The sequence below is a fragment of the Strongylocentrotus purpuratus genome, unplaced genomic scaffold (assembly GCF_000002235.5).
Source record: "Strongylocentrotus purpuratus isolate Spur 01 unplaced genomic scaffold, Spur_5.0 spur5_scaffold_2, whole genome shotgun sequence".
NCBI lineage: Eukaryota > Metazoa > Echinodermata > Echinoidea > Camarodonta > Strongylocentrotidae > Strongylocentrotus > Strongylocentrotus purpuratus.
The window spans coordinates 23,851,414-23,863,655 of record NW_022145605.1 but is presented as its reverse complement, the minus strand read 5'-3'; the positions used below and the strand labels follow the sequence as shown (position 1 = coordinate 23,863,655).

The window sequence follows — 12,242 nt, the reverse complement described above, 5'->3', positions numbered from 1 at the left end:
ACCTAAATAATGATTACTATTCGCTCTTTTGCTTGGATATAAGCGATTGTCATGGTGTGAAATAAGAAATCACAAAATCAATGAGGATCGTCCGCGTAAACGTGGACAAAATAAATTGCGTCCTAAAATTTAAAAAATAAGGACCGTCTGCATTTTTGCGGACGTTTTTTTTCTTCAGTGCTCTGCGTTTTTGCAGGTTCCTGATCCGCGATGTGAAAAACAGATTTCATGTAAGAAAATAACCCCAGTTTACTGTCTAGATCTACTTTTTTATTGTTTGCCCGTCTTCCCGAGGATTTATCGCTCACAACATGAAAGTCTCTGTACAAAGTCAATGTAAATTGCATGAAGATACTTGATGAGGTAATCCCTGAAGCAGCTTTTCCAAGCTATACTGGGATGGAAAATCATTGCGGAATCCATTTTTTTCGCATCGCATGCTCGGATCCAAAATCAGAAATGTCTGCGAAAATGCGGCCGATGCGTTTAGGTCTGCATCTACGAAGACGATCCTTATTCACGGACCAGCGCCCCTGCTGGCAATGGAAAAACAGATTCCGCGTAGTAAAATACCCCCATTTTACTGTCTACTTTTACGGGGTTGTCTGTCTTCCCAAGGATTTATCGTTCATAACGTGAAAATCTCTGTGCTGCGTCAATGAGAATGCATCACGGAGCATCACCGTGGAATCCCTTTTTCGCATTGCCAACGCGCGGATCCTTAAAAAGGATCGTACACGAAAATGTGGACCATCGTTATTTTTAGGAAGCAATTTGTCCGCGATAACGAGGATGACGGACGATCCTTATTCTCGGACCAGTGCCCCTACTGTACAGTGCAGAGTGGTTTCCTATTTCGATAATTTAGCTTGATGCAAAGCGAAAACACTCTGATATCAGTCAAGAATTTTAATGTTGTTTCTGCAGCATATAGGGCAGAGCTACCAAGTATCACGCATTAGGTGTGATATCACGCATTTCGAGGGTCTGGAAATGCTCTCACGCACGACGCGCACGCTAGATTTTGAAAAAACGCTATACCTATGCGTGTGTTATACCCTCGCCCGCGTGCTTGCGCGCCGAATCATGCAAATGTCACGCATTGCTGATCTTTGAACTTGGCGTCTCTGTATACTGTAGGGACACTGATTTTCCGTGATGACGGAATTCACGGAAATGACCATTTGAAACGGAAAACCCTTTTTTACCTCAAAACTGTTCATTTTTCAAGAAGAAAAACTGAAAACTCACACTATTTTTGTGATTCGTTATGCAGTGAAAAAATCTCGGGCCTCAAATCATGGTTAATAATTCCAAATATTTAGCGATATTCGTCAGATTCTTAGGAGACAGGGCGCTGCCATTTTGTTTCGCTGGACCAATAGAGATCGTTAGGGGCGTTAGCGTGTGCGCCTAGTACTTGAAATTCAATGCTAGTATTACGTAGACGTAATACTAGGCACACGCACGCCAGCAGCGGGCGCTAAGTGCGGCGTTATTGTACACACGCTGTTGTCCAGTTCGAAAAAGGGGCTAGCATGTGCGCCTAAAATCGATCGATCACGGATCGCTGATCCATGACATGACAGCCAAGACTGAAAAGTTTACATCGTTCGTCGACGTCGGTACTACTGTATCCTTCGTCAGGAATATGTCGTGTTCTGACACATTCTGCTAACTTTAGTCTGCTTGTCTAAGTTTGAATTTGAAGTTGGTAAATCTAAACATTTGATAATTTGTCGCAGGTCTAGCCTAGACCCTAGGGTAGGGGTCTATATTTAGTATTTTGCATCAAGTTTATCCTGTCCCGTCCGTATGTTTTTGAGTGGTTATCAGTGGCTTGTCAAAGGCGGCGGCTTTAATAGAACATTTGTACCCTACAAGTTCATGTTTTAATGAAAATCTTATGTAAACAGAATTTTAGTTTTTTCATGTATACAAAGTCTATGGCAAAACGTAATTTCCGTTTTTCAGCCCATCTGAAACGGAATTCCAGATTTTTTGAAACGAAAATCAGTGTCCCTAAGCATTTATGTGGAGAATGCCTGTTTCCGCATTGCCATTTGCCAGCTTGATATTTTCTATACAACAACAAAAATGACAACACTGATTGTGCCACAGTTGTCATCTTTATAAGCAAGATCAATTTCAGCTTCTGAAAATTGTTGAGGATGCTTGGTCATGACCCATGTCAAATTTGACAAAGCTTTTTATTGATTTGATTTGAGATGTTGATCATGCTTTTTTTCCCACAAGTAAACTTCAGAAAACAGTACCAAAATTTTAAAAAAATATGAGAAAACATCTTTCAATAAATGAATTACAGGACTTGATTTAATTAAATTGATTGACAAATGGTTTTGCAAATATCGGAAGTAAATGAATTTTTAAAGAGTACCCGGTACGTAATAAGATGTCCAGAGTGTGCACATAAGTTTAATTGTGATTTCTCAAAAGCTAGAAGCCACAAAATGAAAATGAAAATTATGCACAAGTAATCAAAATCCCGAAGTTCAACTTACAGCTACAGTTTGATGAATTAGCTTGTGGGTCACTACCAATTTTTCTTTGCATTGTAAAGGTTTCACAGAGACCTTGTATGGACCACTTCCGAATAGTCAACTTGGAAAAGTGAATTATAAATTGATACTACTACATGTAGTACTACATGAGCTTGGAGCTGGACAAGACAATCCTTGATGCAGAATCTTTGGTATCAAAAACGCAAAATCCAATACTAATATACATTATGTGTCATGTAATTTTGATTTGTTTGCTTTTTACTTCCAGGTTGACCAGAGATGAAGCAGAGGTAGCAAGTGTGGAGGAAGCTGCTGTGTAGTTGTAGTGAATTATTAGAAAGAATTCTGACAAGGAGAAGGAGGAGAAAGATAAGAAGGAGTGCATTCCCCCCAGTAGGATTACTCTGATGGTGTGACGGAGAAGAAGGAGGAGGAGGAGGACTTGATTCTCACAGAGAGGGCTGATAGTAGCCAATAAAACACACAGTCATCATGGTGCTGTCACAGAGGCAGAGAGAAGAACTGTAAGTACTGTACTATGGCATTTTTGTAATAGAAACTAAAAAACCTTCATAGCCTGAACAGTACTTGGGACGTAACCAAATCATATCTTCTTGTCTGACTTGCAGAATTTCTAATGAGGTAGGAGTCTGGATTTGTAAATTGGTAAAAGCCTTGTTCAGGTATGCTGCTGTTTTTGTTATTAGGATGTACAGTAAGTGTACATTTCTGACAGCCATAACCTATTTTTAAATCCTGTCATTGATGGCGTTGGTTGATAGGCCTTGTTGTATTTGTACCATCTGTGGTCATGATGTAACATGTGTACCCTTATCAACTACAGTAGCAGATATGAAAATCTTCAACAAAAAAAAACAATCAAAACTTTTTGGGCTCCATGCAGACACAGTACAAATTCGTAGCGAGCGAGATTGAATAAGGCTAAGCTTTGAAGTTTGAAACAACAAATATATCCTCCTATAATCCACAACAAATAAACCATAAAACATCACCTTTGCCTGAACAAATGATAACCAAAATATGCCATAGATATGATTCTAGACATAATTCTACTGTATACCACAGAGGGCAGCAGATAAAGGGAAAATGTCTGCCAGTTGCAAACATACACTTGTTTTCTTATCTGAATTTGATGCTGATACAGTTTTAACTCCACAAACTACATGTATTTCTGTTAGATATTTTTGCTTGCCAAAATGAAGAATATCTGTGTTGTAGTGAATAAAGGTGAGAATTCATTTAATCTATTTTCAAGCTCGAAGCCATGCAATGTGACTTCGTAAACCCATGCAGGACCTTTATTTTACTGCGAGGGTGCAGTTGAAGGTGCCAATTTGTGATTGTGAACTTGTCACAAATAATAGTAACAATGTCGTTTTTAAAACTAAAATTGACAGACAAATTTTCCTCCAAGTCCAAACAGAAATCCAGACATTGGCAGCTAGTTTGGTTCTAGTTTCCGAGTGGTGAGTTGACACCCTGTGAATGATTGAGCTGGGAGACATTTTTACTCAAGGTGCAATGCCGGTGCTCTTCCGAGCATGAGCGAGCGTTATCCGGCACAGGGACAGGTGGAGGGGCATAAATCGACACACAAAAAAACAAAAACAACATGGTAGTCTGGTACGATTTCTCGTACACGTGTAGTTGTCTAACAGATGTGTACCAACAAATCTCTGTGTATAAGCATAGACGTAACAGAAATGGACTTTTGACGGCAAGAGTAGTAAAAGTAATGATAGCTACCACCTGTTCTTATGTCTTACTTTCTTCTATGTTTTAAGTCTGACCGCAACGCTGCGGGCATGTTTTGATAAGCTCCGATAAGGGTCCTTTGGTCCTATGAGATCCACCGGGATTTTGCCGACCTCTATCGGCCAAGTCGCTTCGCACTGACCAATGCTTCCCACGATTTGCGCTTCTCATTTCATGAATGAATCGTGACAGGAGAGCCTTCTGCCCATGCGCAGCTAAATACTACGTCAATAATGCCCCGGATGTAAACATGAGGTTTACGTCCTGTTCATGCTCGCCAATCTGTAAAAAAAGCCGTTGAAATCGGTGATTTCTTCGATTTTTTACGAATTTGTGTTGGTGTGTAGCAAACTCATCATATCAGCAAGGAAAGTTACCACAAGAGCTTACAAAATACAGTTTAAAAAGTGTTTTTTTCTCCTGTTTCCGTTAATTTCTCTGTGAAACCAACGACGTTGTGGTGATCACAAATCCTTCGCTGGTCGAATACAATGATTCGTTATTTGTTGCGTTTGCGTGCGTTTTTTTTATAGGCATTGGAAGAATGGGGTTGTTTTCGTGAGTGCTCAGAAAATCTGTGGTAATGCTTGACTTCTTCGCATCATGACCACTAAATTGCCGTGCCTTTGTCTAATCCAAATTGCACACGTAGTCCCATTGATAGAGATCGGCGGGTGCATGTTTTTTTCAAGTTATATTTTGGACTTGTTAATCCGAGAGTGACTGCTTTTTTTTTTCTTCCCTCAGATTTTATCTTATTTTATCTTGATGTAGGCCTACTATAAATTATGTGTACGTTTTTTTTGAGAATCTAGGAATTAGGATAAATATCTGTGTCCGTAAATTTGGGAATTGACCATTGCAAAATATTCAACATTTCCGTCGTCTGCTATGTCGATATAATTATGGACTGCCCATCATAATCATAAAGTTCTTCCTTATTTATGTCATGTAATGATAATCCTGCCCTTCTAATTACTTTATAAACAACACATGACTCATGAGTACGAGAAAAATATGTATTATGGAACAAAACACACATCGAAATACATAATAATTGTTAGTATAAATACAACGCTGAAAACAATAACAATAATATCGTCAGGCACAAAGACGAAAACATGTTCGCTACGACCGCATGGCGGAGAGCGCTCATACTATTTAACACTAGGTTCTCAACGATTTGAAGGAGCAGCGAACAACCCCAAATCGCGAGCTTGCTGTTGCGATTATGAAAGATTGCGCAAGTGATCGCATCCAGCTGTCGGGTTGCGGTGGGACCACCGCTGGGTTTTTGCATCGGCGCGAAATTTAAACCTTGCCGGTGGAACTCATAGGATCAAAGAAACTGCTTCGTCGATAGTCCATTCTATTACGTCTATGGTATAAGACACACTTTATTTGTTATATCGCATACACACCATACTGCTCCAGTGGTATGGTGGTGGCAAAAAAAAAAAAAAAAAAAAAAAAAAAACATTAAAAAAAAACATGGCGTCCGAATACTTGATTATTCGCTTGTAAGCTTGGGAGTGTACTCGGGTACCTCATTACACTGTTGTGCACAGCCTTAATAAGAATATTGAAGAATTTGGTATCTGTTTGTAGAAAAAATAGTGTTCTACAAGAAAATTATGATTTTGTTTGGTCCGTTTTTTTTTTCCTTTGTTTTGTTTTGTTTCTTTTTTTTTCCCCTCTTTGAAATGTCAAAGTTGAGGGTGCTGCTTATGCGGCGCTGCGGCCTTATCGCCGGCAAATACGGTACACGGTTCTTCCGTGTACGCGTCAAAGCCTTTAAAAATTGGAACAACTTTCCTCTTTTTCAAATGTTGATTGTCCATCAGCAGTCTCAGGAATGTGACTGGGTCTTGTAAAGTAATGGTGTGGAAGACAAGGGAAGGGCAAGCGTTTTGATGAATAGGGATCAATCAACAAATTATGTATAGCCTCCTGATTCTTTATTTTATTTCTAGAATACAACTTAAATGTAGGCCCCCCCAAAAAACATGTTGTATTGCCCTTAGGTGCCAAAACATACATTTTGTCAGTCGGTTGGAAATCTTTTTTTCTCCCTCTTTGGGCTGTTATTTCTCAGTTTTGAATGCTCTAATTTTTTTTTTTCTCTAAAAAAACAGCTAAATTTTTAAAATATTTTGTTTAAAGCCGACCATAGATTTCAAGATTTTCGGGTCGATCGCAAAGGGCAATACAACATCTTTTTTTTTTTATAGGCCTTATGCACATGCACAATATTGATTTGAATGGTATTGGGTAATCCTGTAAGTTGGGGCTCTGATCGGATCGGAAGGTCTGAGTGACACCCTCGCACCTTTGATCGGTATCGGATCGGAAGATCGACAAAAAAAATTGGCCGATTTTGTTGTTGTTTTTTTTGACGAAATGCATACCTACATTATAATTCAAGATGGCGGCCCGCATGTTTTGCCTCTGCTCTTAGACCAATATTATTAATTTCAAAGTCATGAAAAGGCACTAAATATCAACAAACATGGTCTACAACAGCTCCAAATGACAAAATAATCCCAGCCATGAATTTTTTTTGAGCATTTGATAGCCAAAAACTTGAAGAAAAAAAAAATTCTGCCGATTTTTTTCCGATCATTTTAATTGATCGGCTATCGGAAATTATTCTCCGATCACCCCTGATCGGATCGGTATCGGCGTCCGATCCGATGATCGTTTACAGGATTGGTATTGGGTAGGAAACGATCGTTTATTCCATGAGCTGATTGGCACACAGTGTACATGTATTTCATGAGTCGGCATGGCGAGTGCAATATTTACATGTTCCCTTGTACACCTCATGGATGAAATGGCATTCAATATCATAATTACTATTAATTGTATGATGTATAGAACTGTATCTCAATTTTTCCAGTTAGATCCTTATGTTTTTAATTATTTACAACATAAAATTCAGGGAGAAAAACAGTTTGTCCTTAATCAAGAATTTTGCATGGGCTACATGTATACAACCATTGTCTTAGCCTTTTGGCATTTAAATAGGCATTCACTTTTTCACCTTTTCGCAAACCCAAATCCTTGACACATGGAACCGTCCTGCATGGTCATCCGGATACTTTTTGGTGCAAAAACCCTTCATACAAATAATAATAAACAATATTGCCTGCAAATTATGGTAATGTACATGTACATGTAGGTCACCAAGCTGACACGGCATCCTGAATAGAACTTTTTCAAAAGCCCCCTGGGGGGTGTTTCACAAAGATCCTAAGTAGAACTTAACACTAAGTTTGACTTAAAAATTATGGACAGCCATTGGAGCCTTAAAATGAAATATACTCAAAAGCAGAAATTCAAGTATTTTAGACATTTTATAAATTCCACAACAAGAATATGAAATCTCCTTAATGATAGAAAATATGAATGATTTGAATAAACATTTTATGCCTTTCAAAAATATTTTTGCCAAATATTTTCAAAGATGCTAATGGCTGTCCATAATTTTTTAAGTCCAACTTAGAGTTAGGTTCTACTTAGGATCTTTGTGAAACACCCCCCTGGATGCAAGTCCAGACTATGCAGTTCATTATTGCTTCAAAACAAATACAGTAAGAAGCCAATATGCCATTATGATTATATGTAGAGCCTTACAATTTTTATAGGGATTTCTGTTTACTGTTTTTCTTTAGGCTTATTTACAACTGTACATTGCAGATAATGAAGAACCAATTTGAATTACCATTGATTTTTTGAACTACCATTTTACACAGCTGGAAAAAACCCATTTAGCATATTACATGTATTGTCTGCTTATTCTATTTTTAAAAAAATATTTTAAAAGTTAGTTTTGCGCATGCTTCACTTGTCGGTGCTCTGCAGCAGCATGCACAGAAACAGGAGAATCACAAAAACTTGAATGTCTCTGGTGTTTTGAGCGCGATCATTTACTTGCAAAAAACGTTTGAGTTTGGCTGGTATTTAAATAAACACCCTCCAGAGCTGGGTTTTTTAAAATTGTGTTTATGGGTAGTTGCCTTTTAACTAAACTCTGGATTGTGAGAAAAATCAACGGCTTTTCCTTGCAGTATAAACAAAGCTATTTCTTCTCTTGGAGATATCAAGAGATCTTATCGTTTTGATGCCTTTGCTAGGGTGCTTAGATGGTGCCATTTAATACGCTCTGTTATTTATTTCGTAAACCATGAAATAAATTATTGATTTGTTGAATTGATTTTCATGTACATGGCCATTGTTCAGTAGTCAGTACGTACAGGGTGTACATGTTTATCCCTGAAAAGCTAATGCCCTTTAATCCCTTTATTGATTGATTTTATATTTCTTTGATTCAATTCTAATACTGTCCATGTGGGATGCAGAAGATTTTGTGAAGAATGAATGGGAAGGATGCCGTTTCTGCCATTAATTTGCTAGAATACTGTACATGAAACTCATATTCAAGAACTACTGGTACTGTATCTTATGTGTGGTGTACATGTACATGTAATATTACTACATGGTGAATGATGACTCATATTGAGCATAATGAATTCTGCAGTGTAGCATCATGCATGCTATTATTATAATACACTGCACTGATTGATGTGCATGTAGCAAAACTGGTATTCGAAACTGTAATATTCTAATTCACTAGTGTGCTTGATATTGAGATATTTTAATACATGTACATGTACATTATACAATTTAACTTCTTTCACAAGCATGCCAAAATAATAAAAGTAGAACAATCGAGTTGGGATAAAGGATTACATTTTAGCCCATTAAAAAAGAAAACAAATAATGTTTAGCGTCCCAGTCCGCTTCCTTTTTTGAGGCCACCTCCTTTTTTTTTCTTTCTTTCTTTTTTGTAATGAAAAAACATGAAAAACATACTGCTGAAATTATGTTTTTATGAATTAAAAAAGAAACTACACGTAAACATAAATGCTGGCGACTATCTTGATAAATAGCCCGACTGGCTGGACATCCTGGAAAATTTAATGAGCAGCCATTTTGAAGAAGAAAAGAAAAGAGAAAAAAAGGGCATCCTCCTTCCTAATTTTCAAAAAGGCAGAATGCTAAACATGTTTTGTTTTTAATGGCCTTACATGTGCAGTGTAGGAACGCATTTATTTGCTATAAAATGTTCATAAAAATACCAATACCTATAAATGTACATGTTACTTCTGTAGTTTAATCTTTTATTGTCATAATGAAAAATGAGAGAAAAAAAAAAAGAGTTTCAGTTATTAGTTTAGTTCACTCACAATAAGTGAAAATTATGAAGTTTATTTATGGAGCACAGTTTTTATCACAATACATACTGCTTCGTCTATGAAAATTTGTTTAAATCAAACAAGTATTATTCATTTAATGTATTCATTTGTTGCTTGCTTTTGTACTAATTGCGATTTTTACTCATCCTCCCATTTGTTTTTTTCCTTTTCTTTCTCTTACCATAGAAATAAAGCTATTGCAGATTACTTGCGTTCAAATGGCTATGAGAAAGCACTTATGGAATTTCAGAAAGAGGCTGATATGGTAAGTTCCAAACTGTCTCATTATTCTCATAAGACCAAGTACAAAGCAATAAAGTACAGCAGCAACCCACGTGTGCATGTGTGTCAGTGGACTCGCACACTTCAGGGCTTTCTGCATTGGCCATCCCTGCCATATGGACAAATGCTTAGGGGAGGAAAATGCAGAACTTTGTGCATTTCAAATGGTAACCCAATGCCCAATCGTTTTACCTGTTGGGAGATCCAAGTCTGATTCAAGGCTTCTGAATCTCATAGGGAATAATCATGCATTTTATACAGTACTTATAAATGCATCATCTCTCTATTGCATTGTCTTTTCACGCCACTTGAAATCTTTAAAATTACATCTTCGAGATGGGCTGCATAACCCTTTGAAGATTGCTAGAAAAAGACAAAATTGTGTATGAAAACTAAACAAGTTTTAAAAAATGGGGGTTATTAGGCCATGAAAAAAAATAAACATGTTTAGCCTCCCCGTCCGCTTCCTTTTTACGGGCCGCCTCCAATTTTTAATTTTTTTTAAAATTTAATTTTTTAAAGAAAAAAAACATGAAAAACACTGCTAAAATTGATCTATTCCTGTTTTCAAAAAAAAGAAAAAAAATGTCAAGGGCATCTTAAAGAATAGCCCGACTGTCAGGAAAAATGTAACGAGCGGCCATTTTGAAAGAAAAAAAGAGAAAATACAGGGCCTCCTTCGTATTTATAAAAAAAAGAGGACGCTAAACATGTTTTTTAAATTTTATTTGGCCTTATGTGCTGACTGTTTTTTGTTCATTTACATGTTTGCATTTACAGTCTTTATATTTAACTTTTTGCTGGCTGTACTTGATTGCATCATTGTAGTTTAATTAATTTGAAGTACAGCTATCATTGAAAATTGGTATGGGGACTTCAAAGAGATTGATTGGGAGAGGCAAGACAGGGATGAGAAGAGATAGAGAGAGAGGGGGAGAGACAGATGGAGAAGGGGAGAGAGAGATAGTAGAAATAGAGGGGGTGGGAAGTGAGATCTACCAACAATGGGAGAGATATACCTTTAATTCATAAAATGTAAGGGATTTCTTAAAGTGAAGATTAATGATTGGAATATCTACGAATCGACATGTGTACCTGCAGCACATATAGTTGAGAATTAAATACTAGTCTGTAGAAGTTTAATAATGAAGATGTAATTCCAATCTCACTTTTTAATCAGAAAGTCCTAAGAGAGCCCTTCTACTGTAGGCATTGTTTCCCTTCTATTCACACTCTTGTACAAGTATATATAATACATAAGAAATAATAACACTTAGGAATGTGAAAGAATGCATGTAGGTTACTTAACAAAAATATATACAATACAATTAAGGGGGAGGGGAAGGGGGTAGAGATAAGATGAAACAAATCATTGAAAAAATAAATACCGTACATGTTTTTCAAAATAGATTTCTATAAAGGTTCTGGAAGAAAAATGAAAATGTTCAAGTTGTAAGAGAAGACAATGAACAGGTATTACACTGTACAATAAAATAACGGGGGAAGTGGAGAGGGTAGAGATGAGATGGTACTGGTAGAATTTTCAGTTTGATATTAAGAAAAGAGAGAAGGTAAGAGAGGATGAGATGGGATGGAGAAAATGAAAGAGAATCAGATGAATGGAGAGAAGACAATAATCAGTTTATATCATGAAAATTTTGTTGAGGGAGACCAAGAGAGAAAAGACAGAACATGAGCTCTAAAAAAGCATGGGTGCATATATGCATGGTATGTGGAATACATGAAGTAACAGTATTGGATGTGCATGTGGGGGTGAGCAGCTGCATCCTCTATGAGGGCCTCCCTACGTCTGGAGTGGGTGAGTGGATGTGTGTGTCTGTGTATGTGGTGCTGTGTGTGTGTATGTGTGAGTATGAAAGGGATGCAGTGGTGGTGATGCAGTCGGTGATGACGTGGAAGTAGTAGTGGTCTGATGTGATGGGTAAATAACCTTGCTCTCTACATCAGATGTGGAGTGGTTTTTTATGCCTCCGCCACCGAAGGTGGTGCCGGAGGCATCATGTTTTCGGGTTGTCCGTCCGTACGTCCGTCCGTCCGTCCGTCCGTACGTCCGTCCGTCCGTACGTCCGTCCGTACGTCCGTCCCGTTTGACCGTTATCACAATATCTCAAGAACCATTTAAGATTTAAACTTAAGACTCGGGAATAGTATTTATCACCATAGGAAGACGATCTGATTAGATTTTGGAGTACGTAGGTCAAAGGTCACAGGTCACAGAGGTCAACTTATGAAATTCCTTGTATTGAGTTTGTTAGCGCGATATCTCAAGAACCATTTGAGATTTAAACTTCAAACTTAAGGATAGTATGTATCACCATAGGAAGACGATCTGATTAGATTTTGGAGCACGTATGTCAAAGGTCAAGGGTCACAGAGGTCAACT

General features: G+C 37.6%; 1 protein-coding gene across 2 annotated transcripts in view; it reads left to right on the top strand.

Moving 5' to 3' along the window:
• The window catches only part of LOC115918832 (lissencephaly-1 homolog), a 35,643-nt gene that overhangs the window by 431 nt on the left and 22,970 nt on the right, over window positions 1–12,242 (top strand). For both annotated transcript variants that reach the window (XM_030992026.1, XM_030992025.1), the window contains exons 2-3: window positions 2,791–3,046; window positions 9,743–9,821. In XM_030992026.1, coding sequence (XP_030847886.1) covers window positions 3,015–3,046; window positions 9,743–9,821 — 111 coding nt within the window. In that variant the 5' untranslated portion in view covers window positions 2,791–3,014. The remainder of the gene's footprint in view (window positions 1–2,790; window positions 3,047–9,742; window positions 9,822–12,242) is intronic.